The 25,703-nt window shown below is 33.9% G+C and overlaps 2 protein-coding genes across 3 annotated transcripts; one reads left to right on the top strand and one right to left on the bottom strand.

Moving 5' to 3' along the window:
• Positions 1-8,343: 8,343 nt before the first annotated feature.
• Positions 8,344-24,402, bottom strand: LOC144847799 (sodium-dependent glucose transporter 1A-like). Of its 2 annotated transcripts, none has more exons than XM_078704320.1 (4): positions 24,347-24,402; positions 11,800-11,952; positions 10,874-11,159; positions 8,344-10,565 (listed from the first exon to the last, which is right to left on the bottom strand). In XM_078704320.1, exons 2-4 carry the CDS (start codon positions 11,944-11,946, stop codon positions 9,103-9,105), a joined length of 1,896 nt encoding a protein of 631 aa, XP_078560446.1. In that variant the 5' UTR covers positions 11,947-11,952; positions 24,347-24,402; the 3' UTR covers positions 8,344-9,102. The 2 variants fall into 2 exon arrangements, with proteins under 2 accessions (XP_078560446.1, XP_078560445.1); XM_078704319.1 differs by lacking the exon at positions 24,347-24,402 and adding an exon at positions 13,263-13,439.
• LOC144847807 (uncharacterized) lies at positions 13,767-21,455 on the top strand. Its single transcript, XM_078704333.1, has 7 exons — positions 13,767-13,890; positions 16,492-16,557; positions 16,756-16,824; positions 18,270-18,364; positions 18,823-18,913; positions 19,343-19,426; positions 19,770-21,455. Exons 1-7 carry the CDS (start codon positions 13,852-13,854, stop codon positions 20,124-20,126), a joined length of 801 nt encoding a protein of 266 aa, XP_078560459.1. The 5' UTR covers positions 13,767-13,851; the 3' UTR covers positions 20,127-21,455.
• Positions 24,403-25,703: the final 1,301 nt, after the last annotated feature.

The raw sequence follows: 25,703 nt of genomic DNA, 5'->3' as shown, positions 1-25,703 counted from the left end.
TATAGTAGGCCTACAGTGAGTTTTTTTTTTATAGAAAAATGTCCAAAACCGAAGTTTTAAATAGGACTATAATTATGTTGAGGTAACATAACCACATTATGTGATTCTTATGCATGTATCATTATTATGTCAAAAAAATAGAGAGTCGAAATTTTTCGAAACTTTCCATGTACTGTAGTACAGGGATTTTTTTTGAAAGATAGCCAGATGTCGACTTTATGAAATATTATGTTGAGGTAACATGCGTAGAGCATATTATGTGATTCTGCGCATGTCAATTATGATATAGTAACCAGTTATGTCAAAAAATAAATGGATCTAATTTGGCCAATTTCGACCATTTTCCTGTACTATAGTACAGGGATTTGTTTTCGAAAAATGGCCAAATATCGACTTTTAAAATATGTTGAGGTATCATGCGCAGAACACATTTTGTGATTCTGTGCATGTCAATTATGATATAGTAACCAGTAATTAAAAAAAAAAGAGTGGTACTGGGATTTTTTTTTTTAAATGACCAGATATCGACTTTTTGAAATATGTTGATTTTTCGCATGCCAATTATGAAACATAAATATAAAAGGATCGGAATTTGGTCATTTTTTTAAACATTGAATGAAATGACCAGATATCGACTTTTTAAAATATGTTGATTTAACATGCGCAGATCACATTTCGTAAATGTGCGCATGCCAATTACGATATAGTAACCAGTTATGTCAACAAAATAAAGTGTCGAAATGTTGCCATTTTTGAAAATTTCTCTGTTGAGGTACGGGATTTTGTTTTCGAACATAAATTCAATTATATAGATAAATTTGAGTTATTTTATTTGTCAAGAACAATAATCAATGTCTACATTAAAGTAGGCTCTATTTGATCGAATATAGGCCTAATAAGACAACTTAATATTCTGAATATTTACAAACAAAATAAATTCAATACGCCTTTATAAGGATATAACATTTTCTCTCGGGTTCAATTAAAACATTGTATTGTAGTTTTTAAAACATGTTAACATAGTAAGTTTCTCGCTGCGGATACAAATAACTCTGCTGTGTCTTCTGACTACAACATGTATCTTACATAAATTACTGCTGCTGCGACACACGGTACAGTAAGTGATATTAACGAACCTGTAACCGTTTAGAGAATTATGATCCCGTACCCAGCAGTCCGAGAAACGGAATCATAATTCAAATATATTTCGTACAATTGTTTTTAAAATACACGATTTGTGGGAAGTCAAGTATATGTTTCAGTCATATCTTCACTTGCCTCCTTTCTTGTACTACTGTATCGGTCTCCCTTTTTTGATGCAAGTTTATAAGCTAATAAAAACAAACCGAATGTAAGGCATGAAATTATTAACATCAGGTACATAAGAGAATTTATGTTTTCCTTCTTATTTTGACTGCTATCACCAGTCTGATCATCAGGAAAATACTGCCCAATCACGAAGGGGATGACCATTTCTCCAAAAGATGCACCAACTACTAGAATAGCAGCGTCATTTCCAGTAACATGTATGTAGCGTTCTAGCCAAGATATCCCTGTTGGGAAGAGTGAAGCCATTGAAGCTCCTAGCAAAGCCGTACCAAACCAGATTCCCACAATACTGACGTTTGCTAAAAGTGATAATATAATGGATGCTCCTGCGCAGGCAATCACATCCGCCATTAGCATCTGCAATGGCGTAAATACATAAGCTAAAAATATCGCGAATCCGCGAAATACTGCAAAAGAACCCCAGAAGAGGGAATTAAGAAGAGACGCCTGGTCTTTACTTAATTTCAAATCACAATTAATTGCGTATGAATATATATAGCTACCAAATGCCACTTCACCTCCTACATAAAGAAAATAGAAAACAAATAAAATGGAAAGCATTTGAATTCGAAACCATTTATCGGTTTGTTCAATAACTGCATCTTCTGCTAGAGGAGCGTGGTTGATTGATTTTCTGCATTGGAGTTTGCATTCAAATGAACCCGTGAAACAAAAGTAGAAAAACGTTAAAGATCCAAGAAACGTTACTGTGGCAATAATGGCGTACGCTATGAATATATTCCCGAGTTCTTCGACTTCACCAAAATCAATGGCAGGGATCGTAGTTGTGGAACTCGCAGTAGTCTCGATTGTATAATTTTCACTTCCTTCAATAGCAATAGTGCTTGTCGTAAAATTACAGGTCTCATTTTCAGAACACAAACTAACCATATATTCAGTGACGTTAGTCAATGGAAACTGCATACTTTGCGTAGTTTTCTCACCACTAAAAGTGGTATTAGTCATGTTGTATACATCTCCCAATGTCGGTGTTACTACAGCAAAAACGCTTATGAACGGTTTAGCAATCAGAGGTGCAGTACTGGCTCCAACAGCAAAAATAAAGTGAAGAGCCTGCATATAAGGCGGTGATCTTCTCTCCCAAATTCGAAGGCATAAAACGTTACCTCCTAAATAGAAACACAATTTAACATTATATTATATACTTATGTAGTAAGAAATATCTGCAATGTTACAAATAGTTGGATAAATTATGTGGAAGAAAACTGCAGTAATTTTACAAATGAACCACACACGTCACAGACACAAGGATTGGTTTTAAAAACCATACATTTCCCTGTGTAACTCCTCGCAGTGAATGGCATTGTATTCCTAATAATCCAATGCATCTTTAATTGGTATAACAAACCTGTGTCAAGTCCTCCCATTGCGGTGCCAGTGAAAACAAACGCGAACAGGACAGTCCAAAGTGTGTGCGTAACTGGAACACAAATTGCACCCACAGAACACAGCACTAGAAACGTTCCTAGAAGCCCATAAGCATTTAAACGTTCGAACAGAAATCCAGATATTATCGAGCCTGTCATATACCCAAAACCACGACTAAGGAAGATGTAAGAGAGTTGACCATAGCTGGCGTCTACTTGGTACAAGAGATCGGGTATTGTCGGTCCAAGTATTCCTATAATCAGACCCTTTGTGAGAATAAGTATAATATAAGATTATGTTTAAGCTTTGATAAATAAAGTATAATAATAATGATAATAAATAATGTTTTTCGTTATTGTGTTTTTATTTACCATGTTTCTATCTCAAAATATAGCATAAACAGATTTTAATTTTTTTTTTAATTGTATCATCAAACCACACAAACTTCATTTAATTTCCATAATCAGTGGGCCTACGACCTGGCTTTTTGCTACAACATCAGTTATATCAGGAGCAATCATCGCTAGAAACTAATTATGCCAACTTACAAGACTAATGAAACCCCAAAACAAAGCAATTGTTTTCGGCCATTTTTGGTCATTCTGTTCTGCATTCTGGCTGTCCACTACATCACGAAAATCCTTGATAACATACTCCACACGGCTTGTTTCGGACGTATCTGACTGCACTTCTAACTTTGTGCATTCATCTTCAGATAATTCGTTGAGAGACGAGGAAGACATTTTACTGCTTCAGCTGCACACACTTTTGAATGAAAATATTACACATTTTTAGTCGCGTGGACGCGACTCTATAGTTCACTATGTCGGTCGGTTGGTCTGTCTGTCTGTCGGTCCGGTATCACTATGCGTTTTATCGCTTTCTGACCTTATCTTGATATCAGTTTAATCTAGCTAAGTCAATTTTTCACAGAATATTCCTTATGGCCAGGAATCGATGTGGTTATGTTTTCACGGTGCGCAATAAAAAATTACGCGGTCTACGCACGATTTAACGAAATCACGTTTGTAATCATATCTTCACAACCATGAATCACAATTAAATAAAATTTGGTACTCATAAATTTCAGGGCATAAATCATCATATGGCAATACAATTACGTGCGTAGCGCATGTAACGCATGCGTACGCGCGCTTAAAATTTTCGAAATTTATTTTCGATGAAATAAGAGTACGTTTCAGGCAATTTTAAGCGTTTACAAAATTGCCATGAGTGCGCAGATTTTTGCGCGCGCACTGCGCGTTAAATGTTATTGCGCACTCTTTTTGCCCGATTTCTGTTTTCTTGACTTACTTTTCAACTTGAAATTACGTTATACGAGCACGTCAAAAGTGACAGGCTACGCACGTGTATATTAAAAAAATATAAATGTTTTTAAACATTTCAACATTTTTAAACATGTTCAGTAATTTCGGTCAGTATAGTTCACTATGTCGGTCGGTCAGTCTGTCTGTCGGTCTGTCGGTCTGGTATCACTATGCATTGTAGCACGCGACTTAATGGCTGTTGGCCTTGTTACAATACAAGTAACGTGTGAAATTCGTTGCAGAGACAACAATTGGGGAAGGTCAGCAAAGGAGGGTTGATATAAAGATAATTACTGAAAGTAAACGCGGGTACTATCAGACCCGTAACTAGGATTTTTATGAAGGAGTTCGAATTTGGAAAAGAGGGGTCTTTGATGAAACAACCAACTATGATCAAGATCAAAAGATTAATCTGAAATACACGATGGTGGATTCCGGATTGCAGTCTATATTTGAAACTACAGATACAAATGATTTTTGTTTTATGTTCGTTTACTTTTTTAAAATTCTATAGTAAAATCAAGGAAGGTTAGGCTATCTATAAAATAACACGCGAACTTCGTCTTGTTTATTGAGCTTACAATATTAATGAGAGTACTTCTTATCAAGTATTTATAAAAGTTAGTTACACAAGTTCTGTTATTGCTATCATAGACTGTATCAAAGGCAAACGATTTACCAGCAACACGAATGTTTAACCAGAAAAATGAGAATGAGAATATAATCTCACTTTCCCGGAATAACACATTTTACGAGTAATCCAAACAATTAAATAAATGTTGTTAATTTATATAATTCTTGATTTAAACTCTGAAGGCTATTCCATTTATATGTATTCCAGACAGATTTTAATCATAATTGTATTTGTATAGGTCTTACTCAGAATTTTGCATGGACGATCAAACACAATAACATTTTGCTCTTTAGTTTCTTTTTTGTACAATCCGTTTCCTTTCTTATAAATGTTTTTTCTTTTATTTTCTCTTTATACTTTTATTTAGCCTTCAGGCTAACATAATGTATGTAATGTATATGTAAGAACGCACCGTCCAGAAGAACGTGTGCCGCCGATTTAAAGGCGTAGGCCTATGTTCAATAAAGTTTATTATATCATAAAGTCAACTAACCTACGTGTCCTGCAGGAACTAGTAAACAAATGTGTGGGCCTACAAATGGAAAATGGGCCTACTGGCAATTGGTAGGAATAATAATAATACCGAAAAGAGGAGAAATAATGAAACTTACATATATTAACTGTGTTCACTAGACCACCTTCTCTTGATCACAGAGCTCAGTTTTAACAATTACAAAGTCCAAAATACAATAAAATCTGTTTACATTAGCAGGGTCACACGTTAATTATACATTATAAAGATAATAAATGTGCTCCTAAATACGTTCATTGCCTAGGTAGACGCTACTATTGTCTCCATTGTCTCGTGTATATATATATATTTTTTTTTTTCAAAAACCATTGAAAACGTCCGGTAAATTCTTCCATCACAAATATCACCTATAATTTGTCAAAGGGACAAGTTAAATTCTAGTTTACTACTATTAAGTTCAATGGATCTATAGCGTCACGACGTTAGTAATTTTAAGTATAGTATTCTGTGTTATACTACACGACGTATAGCCTATTACAACAGTATCTTCATCTCTTTAACCGTCAAAGCGAAAGAACGAATATAAATGGAGGGAAAGAGAAAGTTCCATTATCTCTGTCGTCTTGCTCATCACCATAATCGACACCTTTGTTGTCTTCCTCATCATAAATCATGATCTCCTTTGACTTTCTCGCACCACCGTAGATCATCCATCATATATGTATTATTACTCATCACTATATCCATCACATTGACCTTGCTCATCAACATAGTCATCACCTCAATTGTCTTGCTCATCAACATAATCATCACCTACATTGTCTTGTTTATCGCTATAATCATCATTCGGTTGTCTTGCTCATCACTAATCATCATTTCCGTCGTCTTGCTCATCAACATAATCATTTCCGTCGTCTTGCTCATCAACATAATCATCATTTCCGTCGTCTTGCTCATCAACATAATCATCATTTCCGTCGTCTTGTTCATCACCATAATCATCATTTCCGTCGTCTTGCTCATCAACTTAATCATCATTTCCGTCGTTTTGCTCATTAACATAATCATCATTTCCGTCGTCTTGCTCATCAACATAATCATCATTTCCGTCGTTTTGCTCGTCAACATAATCATCATTTCCGTCGTCTTCTCATCACCATAATCATCATTTCCGTCCTGTTGCTCATCAACATAATCATCTTCGTCGTTTTGCTCATCAACATAATCATCATTTCCGTCGTCTGCTCATCAACATAATCATCGACTCGTCGTTTTGCTCATAAACATAATCATTTCCGTCGTCTTGCTCATCAACATAATCATCATTTCCGTCGTCTGCTCATCAACATAATCATCGACTCGTCGTTTTGCTCATAAACATAATCATTTCCGTCGTCTTGCTCATCAACATAATCATCATTTCCGTCGTCTTGTTCATCAACATAATCATCTCGTCGTTTTGCTCATCAACATAATCATCATTTCCGTCGTCTTGCTCATCAACATAATCATCATTTCCGTCGTCTTGCTCATCAACATAATCATCTCGTCGTTTTGCTCATCACCATAATCATCATTTCCGTCGTCTTGCTCATCAACATAATCATCATTTCCGTCGTCTTGCTCATCAACATAATGATCATTTCTGCGTCTTGCTCATCAACATAATCATCTCGTCGTTTTGCTTATCAACATAATCATCATTTCCGTCGTCTTCTCATCAACATAATCATCTCGTCGTTTTGCTCATCACCATAATCATCATTTCCGTCGTCTGCTCATCAACATAATCATCTTCGTCGTTTTGCCCATCAATAATCATCTTCGTCGTTTTGCTCATCAACATAATCATCATTTCCGTCGTTTTGCTCATCAACATAATCATCATCTCGTCGTTTTGCTCATCAACATAATCATCATTTCCGTCGTCTTGCTCATCAACATAATCATCATTTCCGTCGTCTTGCTCATCAACATAATCATCTCGTCGTTTTGCTCATCACCATAATCATCATTTCCGTCGTCTTGCTCATCAACATAATCATCATTTCCGTCGTCTTGCTCATCAACATAATCATCTCGTCGTTTTGCTCATCACCATAATCAGCATTTCCGTCGTCTTGTTTATCAAAATAATCATCATTTCCGTTTGTCTTCTCATCAACATAATCATCTCGTCGTCTTGCTCATCACTATAATCATCATTTCCGTCGTCTGCTCATCACTATAATCATCATTTCCGTCGTCTGCTCATCAACATAATCATCTTCGTCGTTTTGCTCATCAACATAATCATCCTTTCCGTCGTCTTGTTCATCAACATAATCATCATTTCCGTCGTCCTGCTCATCAACATAATCATCATTTCCGTCGTCTTGCTCATCACTATAATCATCATTTCCGTCGTCTGCTCATCAACATAATCATCTTCGTCGTCTTGTTCATCAACATGATCATTATTTCCGTCGTCTTGTTCATCAACATAATCATCATTTCCGTAGTTTTGCTCATCAGCATGATCATTATTTCCGTCGTCTTGTTCATCTACATAATCATCATTTCCGTAGTTTTGCTCATAAACCTAATCATCTTCGTCGTTTTGCTCATCAACATAATTATCGTCGTCTTGCTCATCAACATAATCGTCGTCGTCTTGCTCATCAACATAATCATCATTTCCGTCGTCTTGCTCATCAACATAAATCATCATTTTCGTCGTCTTGCGCATCAACATACTCATCATTTCCGTCGTCTTGCGCATCAACATACTCATCATTTCCGTCGTCTTGCGCATCAACATAATCATCTTCATCATCTTGGTCGTCAACATAATGATCATTTTCTTCATCTTAATCATCAACATAATCATCATTTCTGTCGTTTTGTTCATCAACATAATCATTTCCGTCGCCTTACTCATCAACATAATCATCTTGTCTTGCTCAACACTATAATCATTCACAGCATCCTCTTGATCGCCATCCTTATAAAATAGAATGTGATATCACATTATTACACATTCCATGAAATCATTCCAAGAAGTTATTCTGCATTCTTTTGAAATATGAACTGAATAAGAGATATTTAAAAGCAGATGGAATGTAATCTATTATAAAACGAGTCTCCTGTAGTATATAAACAAAGAAAGCGAGGCAGATATCATTCAACCTGGGTATATAAACTACAATTAATACACTGATCATATTATTAGTATTTAATTAATGACAAATTTGTCAAAAACACAACATATACCAACTTTTAAAAACAATTCTGAGTATTACTTTTTAAAGTATAAAAACAACAAATGCACCACCAACTTTTGGTTAGTCTTGGTTTTTGACATTTTGTCAACAACTGCTTAATTATTACAATAATCATATTAGTATTTCATTTTATATGATTTATCATAAACATAATACAAAAACTTTTAAAAGATACATTTAAACAACTATCGAAATTGAAAACAAAATCTGAGTATTACTCAAAATTATTGGTTAGTCTTTTTGTTAAATACTCCAATCATATTAGTGTATCACTAATCCTACAGTTATTGTACGATCCCACCTCTGTGCGTACCATACAGAAAAACAGGTGACTTTTTAATAAATTGCAAAAAAATACTAAATGAGATAATTATGTAATTTTTGGTGTGGTTGGTTGGGAGTAAAAAAATAAATAAATAAAATTGATATGCCCACATCACTGAGATGATTTAATATTTAATGTTTATGCTGGTCTTTTATTTGTATCATTTATTCATTTTTTTATTTTAATCAAAACTAAGCTTATTTGATAACACCACAACTCTTGTTAAAAAGGAATGTGTTATGGCAAACTAGCAATGCGTATCTTTCAGCCTATTTGTTTATTCTAAAACTGAGACAAAAATTGACCTGTTGATGAACAACAGTTTGTAACCCTGATGCACTAAATACAACAAATATAACATACTATTCACTGTGCTTTTTTGATGAGAATGTAATGGTCTTTCCATTTTTATGCATTTTTGGTTTTCTTGCTTCTGTAATGGCTGCTTCCACGTTTGCCTTAGACAGCATTGCTTTCTTTTCAGGTTTTTTGTTATGTAGGCATTTTTCAGCATTATTTACAGCAATTGTATTTGCGGCATAGAACAACAAGGGTAATGCCACAGAAATAGCAACCATTATGTACATCAACATATCATCGTTACCTTTATCACTATCTTCTTGAAAATATTGGCCAACAAGAAAAGGTATTACCATTTCACCAGCAGCAGCACCTATTACCAGCATTGCTGCGGCTTTACCAGTAACTGTCAGATATTGTTCTAACCACGATAGACCAGTTGGAAAAAGAGAAGCCATTGAAGCACCAAGCAAAATCGTACCAAACCACAGAGCGTATAAGTAGGTACCACCAAAAAAGAGTAGGAGAAAAGAAGATGCTATACAGCCAATCATGTCTGCTACGAGTAGGTAATAAGGAGGAAAATAGCTTGCACAACAAATTGCAATGGCACGAAACATAGCGAAGCTGATCCAGAAGGAAGAGTTAAGTAAAGAAGCTTCATCTTCACTCATCCCTAACTTACTATCAATGGCATAAGAAAAGATAAAACTGCCAAATGCAATCTCTGCTCCTACGTACAGGAAATAGAACACAAACATTATTGACAGCATCTGTTGATTGAAGCGACTACTAAAACTTGTACCAGATACACTAGCAGACATTTGATTATGCATTTTTTTCTTTGGGGAGCTCCAGGAAAAGTAAAAGAATGCTAAGCTATTAAAGGCAACAAATGCAGCAATTATATAGTAGATATTGGTTATTTTTTTATCATCACCGCCACCTAATGTTACTGTTACTGGTACTGTAAGAATAGTGGAATTTGGTTCTTCTGTGGTAGTAATATTGTCAGTCGCTTGTGCTGAACTACTAGTATTAGTGGAAATTGGTTCTTTTGCTGTTGTAGTAACATTGGTAGTCGGTTGTGCTGAACTACTAGTGTTAGTGGAAATTGGTTCTTTTGCTGCTGTATTAACATTGGTAGTCGGTTGTGCTGAACTAACAATGGTAGTGATGTTGTCAGTTGGATGTACTGAACTACCAATGCTAGTGGACATTCGTTCTTCTGTGGTAATAATATTGTCAGTCGATCGTGCAAAACTACTAGTGGTTATAAATTCTGTTGTGGACAGTGGTCCGTCTGTTGTAGAAATTTCAGTTGCATTATACAGTATAGTTATGGTTTCAGTATGAAAATCCTCTGATAGGCTGGCATTTCGACTATTTCTAGTCAGCTCTGTGGTCAGAAATGGCTTGACCATTAATGGCGCTAACAGTGCTCCCACGGCAAAACTAAAATGTAAGGCCTGCATAAATGGGGGTGATCTTTTTCCCCACAATCTCAAACACACAACATTAGCTCCTGCAATGAATAAATAAAGTAAAAAACAATTAACAAACAGGTTTAATCAATCAAGACAAACAACAAAACAAGGTAGTTGTTGAGGCATAGGATTTAAAGAAAAGACATTTTGTTATACAGTATACAAATTAATGAACAATCAAAGATGACACAAACTACAGGTTCGATTTTATTAGCCAACAGCCTAGTCTTGTGTCACTGAATTTTTATCAGTTCAAAGATTGATCTTGTTGTGATAGACTTACTCAAGTACAATATAGAGGTGGTAATTAACATAGCAGAAAGAAGTAAAGAACAAGATATTTTACCTGTGTCCAATGATCCCATAGCCAAGCCAATAAAAACAAACAAGAACATGACCAGGCTAACATCCGATGCTGTTGGAATAAAACACAAACTGAACGTGCATGTGGCAAGACATATTCCTATGAACATCAGAGGGTTCAGCATCTCAAACATACACCCCGTCAAAATTGATCCAATGAAATATCCAAATCCTCTGCCTAGAAACACATAAACTATTTGGGAGGGAGTACTGCCTGTCTGTGATTCTAAAAATGGTAAAGTCGGCCCGAGAACAGCAATACATAAGCCCTAAAAGTAAATGAAAAAGTCAATATCATCATAATAATTTAATAGTACTTAAACCTGAATAGGTTATATAAGACTTATGCAGTGCACTTATGTCGACATGGAACTCAGCTCAACTGTGTCAACATGAGCTTAGTTCCTTTCAGTTGCCCATGTTTTAATATTTCTGGAACTGAAAACTAGATAACCTCGACCACTAACGATCAGTTCAATGTTACCATATAAGGGCTCGCGCATACTTGTTCCTACAGACCTGTCATGTGTGCCGTAACAACTAGTTACAATCAATTCTATTGTCAACAAAAGCGCTTGCACCGTTTGTTCCTTTCATTTTCGCTCAGTTGCTCGTATGTCGACAAAGCGTTCTCACACAACTAGTTCCTTTGAGTTGAGCTGCATGTCGACATAAGCTTGCTTTTATGTGGATTTCCTGACATTTTTCTCCAGAAGGGTGGACCTGGATTTCTAAAAGGGGGAGTGGTAATAATAGTGGATGTTCCCTTTGCATAAAAAAACAATGAACATTTGACAAATTTTCAAAATAGGCTGGTGGGCTATAGAAATGAAATGATGGAGAAGGAAATTTATATTCTATGAGGGAAAAAGTATGGTATTGGAATTTCACAAAAACAAAAAAACTCACAACAGACATAAAAGCTCCACAAAGAAACAGTGTTTTAATCAGTCTTCTATCTTCTGGTGTGTGTAGGATATCTGCCACATTTTTTGCTTTCTTGTTGAGCAGACCAACATCAAAAGTCTCAAACAGGACATCTTCATCATCTGACATAATTATCTGTTTTAAAAAAAAGTGTTGGTTTTTCTTGAGGACACGGGTAGGTAAAACATTGACATATGAAATTGGTTGCATTGAAATTGCTTACATATCAAATTGGTAGCATACAAAAAGGGAGTTGTTGAATTGGGCTGTACTAAACATCCTCATTGTCTTGAAAGATGTTTTGTTTGGGTACATGTTTTGGACAGTGGTTCCACAGCTGCTATGATCAACGCATGCATAGCATGTTTCTGCTATATAGTGCCGAATAAACTGTTTTTCTGCTCAATTTTTGCTCCTAAGTAACCATTTAAATTCATCGACGTTAACAATACACAAAAGGCAATGGGCACTGGCAGTCAATTCAAAGGTTACTGTAGTTGACTCGAGGTCAGTGGCTGTCAATCAAATTGTTATTTTGTGCTACAGCTAAAAGTTGCACAGCAATAACAGTTATTGTCAGGCTGCCATTTAACCAGTTTTTAAAAATGTGTCCTGTTTCTGCTGCCAAGAAATTGGGGGTAATTTATTCACATGGTTATTAACCAGTTAATTTTTTGCAGCAGACACAGGTCCTTACACAGTCGTAGCTTAAAGCATGCGATCTCACATCTTGAGACCTAAAATTAAATTTGAAACTGCTTTTGATATCTATTTTTGACAATAAATTAATCAATAATCATATGTTACTGTTAGTGCTCCCACATTTTAAAAATCCTGGATCTACAGCACCCCTGCCAGAGATACATTTTATTTTTACCAAAATAAAACACGACCGATATATTTAAATCATAAAACACACTGAATAAGAATGGCAAATATGGCAATGGCAATACAGGCATTAGTCTCTGTATATGGAAAACATACGTAGTATTCATATATGTTCATTTAGTTTCGAGGCAAAGTTTCCCAAAGAATGTATGGTGCTACTGCACTTTCACACCACAATCTCTCGAGCTTCTCCAATTTAAAAACATTCACCTGCTGATGGCGAGTGACCGTAAAGTTTTATGCTCAGTTTTGTTGCAAAACTGCAGTAGCGGCAGAAAGTACTTAACGCAAGATGTTGTTAATATGCTGAGTAAAGTCTATTAACCCTTGTACTCAATAAAGATGGTGAGTAATTATAACGATAATAGCGCCCCATAACTTTATTATTAGGGAATCAAACCAGCAACTCCAAAAAAATAATAATAATGTTAAACATAGATAGGGCCCGGTAGAAAGAGAGAGACATAGGCCTAGCCTAGGCTACAATGATTCTGTACACTGTACAGAACAACAAACAATATAATAATAATACTTAACTATTCTAGTATTTTACTTACTGGTGACCTGCCTGGCTATGTTGGCCTAGTCTAGTAGTAATGTATCGTATAGGCCTAGTACAGAACTTTGTGTTACAAAAACTATAATAATGGACCTTCCTAACATTCAATTACAATATCTACTGTATTTAAAGTTGATTCTAAAGACAACAAACACTGTCCCTGTTTTGTCGATGATGAGATGGCGCACAAACTAAAATAGGTCAGGTGGTCGGTATAGCTATGGGGATTCCCCTAAAATCAATCCTCTCACGTGATCAGCGATGGGAATAATTAATCACATCTCCAACAATACCAGGAATTACAATTTTATATAATGTATGAATACGACCAATTTTAACAATTATTATTAATATTACAGATCTGCGGCGCGGAAATAGAGCAAAAGAGTATGGTTTCGCTTATTATATAAAAAAAAAAAATGCTGAGGATTTTTTCTCGTTGATTGAATTTAGAACAGAAGGCAGCAAAGGCGTTCCATAAAAAGACATATTGTGAGACGCTGGCGGCGTCTGCCAACTGGCGGTGGTCATGGCGAAGTTGTAAACAACACAATTTTGAATAAAAGGTAAACCTGTAAAAAACAGAAATGACTGATTTTGATAATCTGTGCGACCAACTAAAAAAGGTACAATACAATTGTTGTTACTAGGGCCTATCCTAACGAATCTTTAGGCTAGCCAGTAGGCCTCCTTTTAGCCTACCTAGAGGCCTAAGCTAGCCTCGGCCTATAATAGATAGGAGGGCCTAACTAGGCCTGGTTTAGTTTAAGCCAGGTTGAGTCGCCGCCAGAAAAACGTTATTTTCTATGAAACGCCAAATGCGCACTATCGGCTATTATCATTTACGAATTATTAGGCCTATGTTACATCAATGATATGCCGACTAGTGTTAACTGTAAACTTATTTTATATGCCGATGATAGTATCCTGATGGTTTCTGGAAAGGACCCGACCTTATTGGCCAAAAAACTAAGCACTGAATTGAAATCTTGTAACGAGTGGCTAATTGATAATAAGCTATCAATTCACTTAGGAAAAACAGAAGCGATACTATTTGGTTCCAAATTTAAATTAAAGGAGGCCACTGATTTCTCAATTCACTGCAATGGTGTGCCAATAAAAGAATCCTCTTCCATAAACTACCTTGGTATACCATTAGATAAATCCTTGTCGGGCGAAAAAATCGTTAATGCAGTCGTTAAAAAGATTACGGCAAGACAACGATTTCTTTACCGACAAGCTTCTTTTTTAAATGAAAATGCAAGAAAAATTTTAAGCTATGCACTTATTCAATGTAATTTCGATTATGCATGTTCATCATGGTATTCTGCCACTACAAAGAAATGTAAAAATAAGTTACAAGTCATGCAAAACAATATGGTTAGATATATTTTAAGTGAAGGACCAAGAACCCATATTGGACAGAAAGAGTTGAATAAACTAGGATTATTAAATGTCGAAGACAGAGTAACTCAAATGAAGTTAAATACAGTACATAAGATTTTAAATAATTCCGCTCCCCCGTATTTAAATGAATATTTTGATAAGGTGTGTGACCAACATAGCCACGGTACACGACAAAGTGAATTCAACTTCATTCCGCCAAAAGCATCTAAAGCTATCGATGGAACTTTTTATGCTACAGCCATTAATGACTGGAATAAATTACCAAACGACATAAAAAACACCATGAGTGTTGGGATATTTAGAAAACTGGTTAAAGAATACTTAACGAACAAAAGAGAAAACCGGTAAATAAGGATAAAATAATTTAAAATCACAATACAATACTACAGGACCCCAACGGAAATAAACCTAGGTAATTGGTTTTTTTGGGCTATCCTGGTCGAAATCAACTTCACTGTTTTATTCTCATGTTCATAACTTTATTCTGCTGTTCTCTTTTTAACTAAACGCTTTTTAATATTCTTTTGTCTTTTTATAACTTGTATTTTTTTTTCTGACTTTTTTAAACTATGGTACTGAACGATATTCTGTTTTTAATGCTGTATTTTATGCCATTTTTAAACCATTTTTAAGCCATTTTTTAACCATCATTTTAGGCTTTTGCATTGTTTTTAGATTGTTTATAACATTTTATCCTTCTTTTTATTGTCTCAAGTTTTAACTTTTTGTATTGTAACATTGTTATGTAATCATGTATTGTATGTTGATTTTGACCGAATAAATGAATGAATGAATGAATGAATAGAATAAACTATATTGAAAACTACCGGGCTATATTTTATTTTATTTTGATTTATATTATAAATTAAGCCTGTTTTTTATTATCATTCCACATTATTATTAATTAGGCCTAGGCCTAGATAGTACTAATAATTGTTAATAGGGCCTAGGCTTTGTGTACAATATGTCTCTTTTTAATGATCCATCATAACATCTTCCTTTCCCCATAATGATGTTAAAAACAATTTAATTTATTACTGATTTATGGTTAATCAATTTACATTAATTATAAAACAATTACAGTATACCAATATTGATTAGGGCAAGGAAGAAAAAGGCCTCAATCATGAAGTATGATTAAGTTACTGTAGCTAGAAATTTAAAAATGTGAATATTTTATTACGTACAGTACTATTTATAATAACAATTTACATCATTTTTTTTATTCAGTTGTAAAATGTTCCCATTAAACCTTGGATTTGATTTTAATTGCGATGCTAACATGAAGAACCCAACCGAGATAAAACAAACAAAAAATACTTAGCTGGCCTCTACTACTAGTACTAGAGGCCTACAGTAGCTACCTGTCTATAATATATAAAATAGATGAAGTAGTTGCTGAAGAAAAAGATATTTGATTGAAACACCCAAAACTGGAACTGTTCGATGCAATTAAATTATCTGAAGGACGTGGCCTAAAATGTCTCGCAGTTTATTATACTGTATAAGTTTATAAACTTATCTGTATCCAAGCGTTAAAATATATGAGGGCATTTACCTGGCCTGGTTTTAGTAGGACCCGGTAGAGGTCAACTAAAAAGGCTTTAATTCTTTTCACGGCATAGTGTTGTCTTATTTATTCTGTATAATAATGTTCAATGTTGAAAGTTTAATGAATTGAATATTGGCCTTTGGAGTCCTAATTTCCTCAATATTATAGGATAGGAGTGTCCCAAAATTAAGAAGTGGTAGGTGATTCCTTCAAAGTTAGGGATATGCAATATTATATTTCTAATTTAAGTTTTTTCTTTTTTAATTAGGCAGATATGCCATTTAGAAAGCAACGGTTGATTGTAGGGTACAAAGGCTATTTTCATGCTAGTGAGGTAAATATTTCATATTTTTTAAAAACTTATTTTTTGTAGCCCAGCTACTGTAGGGCTTAAATAAAAAGGCCTACTCAGACTGTACAATGTTTTGTTATAGTACATTTTTAGTATCACAAACGAACCAGCTGACAGACTGCTATTCTTTAATATTTTATTGGATTGTGCTGATTTTTCAATAACAATGTTTTTTTTTAGGCTGGAAAGTTAATAAGTCTGGTTGAAGACTGCACTACAAAGGCCTTATGTCTAAATCACATTGTGAGGGTATGCATCTTTCTTTTGATAAAACACATTTATTAAAATGGCAAATTAGCAAACAGTGTTCGTATTTCAGTATTAAATTTTTAGGTGAAAATCTATGAAATATTAACACACCTGAGTGTATCTTCCATTTGATTGGTTAATTTTGTATCATGTACCATTCATTATTAGTTCTATTAAAGGATAAAAGTGATATTCAATGGCGATATTTAAAATTGTTCTACTATTCTACAATGACTAAAGAGAGAAGCTGCAGATTAAATGAATACAAGTTTATTTGTGTATTATATAGTATACAAATAATGAATTTTTGTGAGTGGTACAAATAATCTCATTACTTGGAAAATTGACTGCTCTATTTATAATGAGACGGAGCCAAAATATTCTTTGCATTCAACAAATATAAAACATTCATTATTTGTTTTATAACAAACCTACTTTATTCAATTTATCCATTGTAGATCATTGACGAATGTTAGGCCATTAAAAAAGTGAGTACTCCAAATTTGGACTTGGATCAGTCAATGCAAAAATTCTCAAATGTTTACAAAAAGGTGTTAATTATCACCATTAGATATCACTTTTCCATTAGGTAAAACTATAATAACACATGATGCATAATTAACCAATCAAATTGCAAGAATACAACTAGAAAGCCACTCCGAGAGTGCCTACTGTAAAATTCTCCTACATAAGATTTCTCCGGTAAAAAAAAATATATATATATATCTGTGTGTGTCTTAATGCTGTTTGTGATTTAGCCTAATTTCACTACAAGCATGTGTATGCGACTTTGGTGTAATGGTTATGTAACAAGCCTTTCAATTAACAATAGCTTCAGTTGACAGTAGAACAGCAACGCAAAAATCAAACGAGTGAATTTGAAAAGAAATATGTTTTTTAAACTACTCGCATAAAAAAATGTGCACATTAAATCAAATGATGTTTTAAAATTACAAATTATAACTCTTGCCTCTTACAAGTACAAAAATGAAGTTTTTTGGACAAGCAGTTCTCGAGAAAATGCAATTTCAGTTTACTTGTTACTTTAAGACTGCTCGCCGGCTTTTGAAAAATTCTGTCCTATCTTTAACACTAGCAGGTCTGAAAAGTATACTAAAAAGTGGTCCAGAATTGGGACCATGGTCCCAAATGGTTCCAAAATTTAATGGAATGGTCCTTGACCACATATCTATCTATATTAATTTTGGTAAAGATCTTGTAATTACTTTTTGAGTAATCCTGCTAACACACAAACAAACAAACACACGCTACCGATTACATATACCTCCTTGGCGGAGGTAAATAAAGTGTGTTATATACTGTAATAGCAAATAATGTTTTGTAGTTGTGCCTTGTTATATATACAGTACAACAATCATTCAATATTCTCCCGATTCAACTCATAAATGTAATACTACTGAGTACTTCTTGTTTGTTTTATATAGAGAATGCCTGCATGTACTTGCAGTGAAGCAGTAGATGTGATCAAGGCATTTAGAATGAATAGGGATCGTGTTGATGCCTTGCAAACAATATCAAAGTTAGTAAGATTTAATAAAATTCAGTCAACTACAAAAGTACTATGTATTTTATATATTGTTATGTCAACTCAACCAAGTAAGCAAGTAACCAAAGTATTAAGAATAATAATAATAATATTCGTTCTTATATAGCACTTTTTGCACAATGCGCCTAAGCGCTGCACTTTATTACCCTAATGGAAACATATACTCCTATATATATAATGCAGCTAGTAATCAGCGCAAAGCTGTCTACACTATCAAAGTTTATTTTATGATGTGCTCATATATTGACATGATGATGACATATCACTACCATATTTGGGCATATCGCTACCATATTTGGGCACATCACACTTTTTGTCACATAAACTTTGATAGTGTAAACAGAGCCTAACATTAAAAAGCAATTTGATTAGTATGAGATAGTTTGGTAATGCAATAAAATACATCATATCTACCATATTTTTTAATTCAGACGTATTTGTGATCCATCAAATTATGAGGACTTAAAACCTGCTTTCCCTTTTAAAGAAGAAATGGAAACAGCTCGTCAAATGATGACCAGGGTAAGAATGTACTTGTTTTTGTGGTAGTGATATGATGTCATATGTCCATATATGGGCACATCAGTTTAATAGTGTAGACACAGCTTTAAATTAAAGTCATCAAAAGGCCTCTACCAGTTGTGATTAACTGCCACCGACGAGATAACTGCCTTGCTGTTAATATCATGGTTGGTAATCAAGTCATCATCATTATCTTGGTTTGCTTCCCATTTGTGCTTTACTATGTGTCTGCTATTCATGGATAATTCATGGACAATCAGTATTATCCTAAAGCTCTGTCTACACTATCAAACTAGTTTGACAGAAAGTGTGATGTATGATAGTGGTATCATCGTGTCCACACTTTTTCTGTCAAACTAGTTTGATAGTGTAGACAGAGCTTTAGTATAAAGATAAGGTTAAAAATAAGTTGTTTGTGTTTGATTTTAGATGGCAGACCATTTTGTTCAACCAACATATGGAAGTCTACAGACATCATCAAGGCCTCAATCTGCTCGATCAGTTTACTATAAGGTACAGTATCATAGATGACTTTTGTAATAAGATATGTGACTGAAGAAGAGATTGTTACTTTGAGGCTAGTCTAGGTTTTAGCCGATTCAGCTTAATATCCATAAAATCCATTTTTGCACACATGGCATGTCATAATTGAGCTGGAATCTAATTAAGAATAAGAATGAAATGCCTGCGCTGCTGGTGGCGAGATGTAAAAGTAAACGATCAAAAGAGACTTTGGGACAAGTACTGTAATAAGGTAAAAAAATAAAAACAAGGTAAGTAAAATAGGTATTAAAGTAGCCAAATTTGAATGTTGAATAAGCTAGGAAATAATACATATATTTTCTATATTTTTCAGCCTAAAATTAGTTTCCTAAAACTTTCCAGTCACAAAAAAACCAACAAAACTTCAAAAAGCACACCAGATTTAAATAGTTCTGATCTTGAACTACGAGACTTTTCAGGGTCTCCGTCGCCACGGGCAGAGAACGGTCTTGTTTTCAACGAACAACTACCCGCCTCTGAATTACCGATAATGAGTCAGGACGATAGCTACAGTAATTCAAGTTTCAAGATTTTGTCGGTGGAGCCCTTTCATCATCCATTTGGCGCTGTTTGCGATTCTAGTAGTTTAGACGGTAGTACGACCAGTGTTGACAATAAATCTCCTGATGAGGCTTCGCACCAAACTCTTCTAAAACCACCTGTTTGTTAAGCAGTTATTGTACAGGTGGTTGTCCTGGACAATCATGGACTTTTTGTCAGGCCTGGCTTTCATGATGGAAAGAAACATACAGTAAAAATGACAATATTTTATTGTTTAGCTTTACTATTATATTTAAAACTATTTATACATTTAAACCGGCCATGTAAAATAGTTCAAAAGTCATAGAATTTTAGCTAGAAGGTTCATGAAAAAAAAATTGTAATGGAAAAGAAAATTGTAATGTAATAGAAATGAAAGTAAATCTTGTGAAATCGTATCAAACTTCTGTTTAATGAGATGCTAGGGTTAGCTCAGGAAATGCTTAAGAAATGCATTGTTTATTTATAAGATAATTATACTTCAAGAAAATATTAGCGAAGACCTAGATAATACTGAAACGAAAAAAAAAAAATTATCTGGTAAAGCTGTACACAGTTTCCATAAACACAGTTACAGCTTTTAATGATGATTTTCATTTTCTGATGATGATTAGACATTTTTATTGTAACCAGTCATATAATGTGCTCTTCCTCTGTAAGCTTGACCCATTGATGTCGAGTAATGTTAAAATGGTGAAATGTATAGGTGCATGTTTTGAGGTGTTTTGTGTAGGTACAGTTTTATATGTTTGGCAATTTCTAAGTTCATGTTACGACATAGGAATGAAAAAAATGTTACATTTTTTAGGCAATGTGGTATCTCTCATGTTTTTAAAATGGATTCCTCCGCCTCTCACTGAATGACTATGTTATCAATCTAAACGGTGCCATAAGTCTTGCCCGCATACATAACGTAACAAACGAATCTTTACCTTGGCCAATGAATGGCCATTTCTATGATAATATAAAGTATTTAAATGTATGTTGTGCACACAAATTAATTGGTCAGTTTAACATTTTATATAATTTTGATTTGGATCCTTTTTGTTTTAAATTTTTGTTTTTATATTGAGACTTTCTTTTGCCATTTCTTCGGTAAATAATATATATTTGTATAGCTGAGAAAACTTGAATAATTTTAAATGCATATACTGTAGGCCTATTATGGTCATGCACACGTTTGAAAATAGTGAAATCATATTGAACTCATTGCCACATATTTTTACCTTAATTTAACTAACTTTAAAATCCAAAGTCTTTCATACTATATTGTGTTTCTTATGTAGTTATTGCAATAATTGCCTTGAGTCCAAAGGTCTATATGTGCAAAGTACGATATATACCGTAGTCCAATAGCTACTTTTTGATTTTGTAACAGTGTGTTTAATATTACTTTACCACCTTGATGTATGTGCGTGTCAAAGTATTAAAATAAAACAAGACAACATTTTCCTTTCTACTACTTTTCGCTTTCTAAATTGTAAACTTGGTTAAGGACTACTTTTGACAAATAACTTTGAAAATCGCGATCTGAAGAATCAAATATTTTACCACGTCATTGAACTATTTAATGTTTCATCTATATATAAATTTACGTAAGGGCAAAAATCGGTAAATCGCGCGTTATTTCTAGAATGTTTACTCGATGGTATATAATAAAGTTGGTTAGAATCTCGGTACTGATTTTAACCACCTGATGTAACCCTGTTTACTAATTAAATTGAGTTAGATAATTAGTTATTGACAATTAAAACGAATTTAGGTTCAACGATTTGCTCCAAATAGGGGTGTTTTCCGATCGTGGTATACACTGTCTAATGGATGTCCTCTTGAACAAGGCCAACAGCCATAAGTCGCGTGCTCTCCACGCGACTAACGACCGACATAGTTAAAACTTGTCTGTACATCAAAACAGTTTAAAAAGTACAGAAAAGCGATAAAACGCATAGTGATACCGGACCGACAGACCGACCGACCGACATAGTGAACTATTGCGTCGCGTCCACGCGACTAAAAATACCCGCACACAATAATACGAGGATGCTTCGCATTTTCCTATCTCCTCCTACGATAATTGTTTTTAATAGCTGAAAACCGGTTGAACAGCTCGAGTACAGTATCATAATGTTGAAGACAGGCCGATTTTCTTAAAACAAGGCCAACAGCCATAAGTCGCGTGCTAAAACGCATAGTGATACCAGACCGACCGACCGACATAGTGAACTATAGAGTCGCGTCCACGCGACTAAAAATACTATTTTGATAGATTTAATATACGTTTATACAAGTGTATTGATTTGCGATGAATGGAACATTCCAATCTCTCAGACTCCCAGTTTGTAGGTAAATTTATGAGCCCTTGGCTTAACACAAGTAGGTAAATTTATGGGCCCTTGGAGAATAAACTTACAACTGAGATAAGTATTGCAATACTTTGACAATATTGTAGATACGTATTAACCATTTTTGGTCGCCATTTGAATCGAAATTTTCTTACTGTGAATGTGGTTACTGTTAGATATATAAACACATACAAAGAACATTTTTATTACTGTGACTGCGGGTAGGCTCTACTGCTGGATATTTAAACACATAATATACAAATAAAAACTTTTTAACTGACAATTGTTTCTCAACGTTTGTATTATTTAATAATTACAAAAATATAAACGTCGTAGTGGTGTATCGTTACATGTACTTTACTATTTCAATCGACTATTTCAGGGACAGTTTAAAAAAAGTATTAAATCGTAAATGTTTTACTGTGTTTAGTGGTATATTATTGATAGGCCTATAAAACATTTAAAACAATATTTCGTTACTGAGTGGATAAAGAATATATTTAAAAATTGTTCTTCCCATTCTCTTCCCATCCCTCAACTCTATAATGCTATATACAAAACACAAATTGGGTTTAAATGAGTTAAAAAATAAAAAATTTGATCTTTTAAGGACATATACCATAACAACAATTCTACTTCTTCGGTAAAAACATGAGCAGTTTTCACACTAAACATGCGGCAGTTAAAATAGTTTCTTCTAAACATTTTGTTTAGGTCTGAAAGTTCTGCAGATAAAATATTAATATAACTGACAAGCCACCAAATTGTTCTGCTACTTTCGAGTCAGTTAATGGGTTACCCTACCTTATTCGTGCCTTGTGACACGTCTGGTTAAATTAGGGTAGGCCCTATATGATTCAAATTTGGGTAGCCAAACCAAACGTGTACGTATACTCGTCAGCAGCTCTCTAATATTTGAAGCTCACAGTGCCCATGGTACACCCACATCGCCCGAGAATTTCGTAGAATTTGCAACCTTACAGGCCCGAAATAAACGATACACTTATTTACAGGGAGGTGCAAATAAATTAATAAATTAAAATTGTTCCAAAAAATTAAAACCTCAATTTAATGAACGTTGCATTAAATTATCAACTTAAAGTTTGAAATACATATTTTGAATTTACCGGATGTTTAAAAACATCTGGTAATTCATTTAGGCTACTATAATTGTGAACAATTATTTACAAAGAGTATGAATAGTCGTACATATGTATAACTCATCACCATTCAGCTATTTTAGTTTGTTTCCTGATGAATAAAGTTGTAGACATTGTTGTTATTACGAAAACTGGCAAAGGCGATTAGCCTATAGCCCTACTTTGGTTTTGAAAACAACATTAGGTCATCTACAGGATGCCATCGGCATGGAGAGTTCTATACTGTAGGCCTACCTCAATGAAAACAATCAATTGTAGGCCTATGATACTAATAAGATCGAGTAAACATGCATGATATTATTTATTGTAAGTGAGAAATTTTAACTCAGCACCTGGATTTTTAAGTCAATCTGGATTGTAGAATGGGCCTACCATATTATCATTGCTTGTCATGACGTATGCTATTACAAAATAGTATACAACGATTAATGAAAGTAGAAAAAGATTGTGGAAGTTGGCTGGAAGAAGAATTCTCCCTACATTTTATTTACATTGTGGGATCTAAATAGATTCATAACTGTCCACTGAGATTCATCCCTCCATTACCGGCGTCAAGAAATGTGTAAAGGATACTGTAGAACAACATCTGTGTATCCAAAGGCCTATAATAGCCTAAAAAGACACAGAAATACCAGGCTAGTTTGACTAAAAATCCAAATGAATACCGAACTTTTCACATTTGGTAATTACATTTCTATTTATGGTAAAATAGCGTGAAGTCGATTCAAGGTGGACGCGCCGATAGTAAATGGTATCCGATCTATGAAGATAAAAGCACAAACGAACATATCCTAGCCCTTATAATTACATAGACCTACATTACATTTTTTAAATTGAAGTAAACATACCTTAAGTTTAAGCTTGCTTCCCACCCTTCGATAAAGGCTGCAACTGCACCAAAACAAATTGCTACTTAGCAAAGAAAAGCTGCATTTGCTTAATATGCAAATGAACCAAATACTTTTGCGTCTAAAAAATAACCCAAGCGATCAACAACCAGTAAATTGATCGAAAGTGGACATCGGGCGCTCGAGATTATGATTAGAATTTCTACTGTATAGAAACTGGATAAGATCCGGTATTAGAAAAATAAAAGATATTGTTTTTGGTAATAGATTCATTAATTCGAATATGTTACTCGAAATTCTAATTACAAAATCAAATTGGATAGCAGAACTTCACACATTACTACAAGCCATTCCACAAGAATGGAAAGACGTTATTAAGTCAAAAAATGAAAATACAACACAGGACAAGATTCAGTCTGCTACTAAATTATGTAAAATAACAAGTAAGCAAATGTATAACTGTTTTATTAGAAAAAAAGGTATAGAACCAAAATGTCAAATAAAATGGCAGTTGTACTTTAATACTACAATTGATTGGAAATTAACCTGGGAGCGTAAAATAAAATTAATTAAGGAAAACAAGCTCAAACAAATTAACTTTAAGTTACTACATAGGATTATGCCAACTAGAAAGAGGTTATGTATATGGAACATTGTAAACATATACAATGCGACTGTGTTGAAGATGATGCACATTTATTTTTTGAATGTGCGGAAGCAAATAATTTGTGGCTTTACATAAATGAGCATACAATAACTAAATTCAATATCGAGGCAAATTTCAAAAATATAATACTTGGCACTGGAAATACATATGTAGATCATGTGTTTTCAATTGGTTTGCTAAGCATATACAAAGCTAATGTATTAAAACAACTAAATAAATGGAAATATGCCTCACTTCATCATCTCTTTATAAATGAAAAAAATATAAGAATATACATTTTATCAATGCTATAAACAACAATTATGTATAAAAATAATGAAACGTATTACTTACCTGAAAAATTGTGTAAATAAAAAAATGAATGTTCTTTTTGAAACAATATTCATAAGGTATAATATTATAAAGTTTATTTTTATGTATGTGCAATATTTATATACAGTACTATAAAAAGATTGTTTGTGTGCTGTCTTATATTAACAACTTCTTCTATAATATTATTTTATTATATTATATAATAATGAATTTTGTATATACATTATTGAATGAATAAAGATTGAATGAATAAAGATGGGAGAGACCCATAAAAGATAAAAAAAAAAAAAACATCTGGAAATTTAGTCAGTTTTCAAAATAACCGAACAAGAAAAGATTTTTATTCATTGTTTGTCTTAATTCTTAGATGATGCATAA

Source organism: Antedon bifida, chromosome 7 (assembly GCF_963402885.1).
Source record: "Antedon bifida chromosome 7, ecAntBifi1.1, whole genome shotgun sequence".
Lineage (NCBI taxonomy): Eukaryota > Metazoa > Echinodermata > Crinoidea > Comatulida > Antedonidae > Antedon > Antedon bifida.
The sequence above is the reverse complement of the archived record's forward strand: the minus strand, read 5'-3'. Positions and strand labels throughout refer to the sequence as shown.

Bases quoted from the DNA above. Each gene is read 5' to 3' on its own strand.
- LOC144847799 (XM_078704320.1), bottom strand. From the start codon at position 11,946: ATGTCAGATGATGAAGATGTCCTGTTTGAGACTTTTGATGTTGGTCTG. The intron at 11,160-11,799 runs GTGAGTTTTTTT...ATTTACTTTTAG, and splicing joins GTGGAGCTTTTATGTCTGTT to GGCTTATGTATTGCTGTTCT. The intron at 10,566-10,873 runs GTAAAATATCTT...TATTCATTGCAG, and splicing joins TATGGGATCATTGGACACAG to GAGCTAATGTTGTGTGTTTG.
- LOC144847807 (XM_078704333.1), top strand. From the start codon at position 13,852: ATGACTGATTTTGATAATCTGTGCGACCAACTAAAAAAG. The intron at 16,558-16,755 runs GTAAATATTTCA...GTTTTTTTTTAG, and splicing joins GCTATTTTCATGCTAGTGAG to GCTGGAAAGTTAATAAGTCT. The intron at 19,427-19,769 runs GTACAGTATCAT...TATATTTTTCAG, and splicing joins CTCGATCAGTTTACTATAAG to CCTAAAATTAGTTTCCTAAA.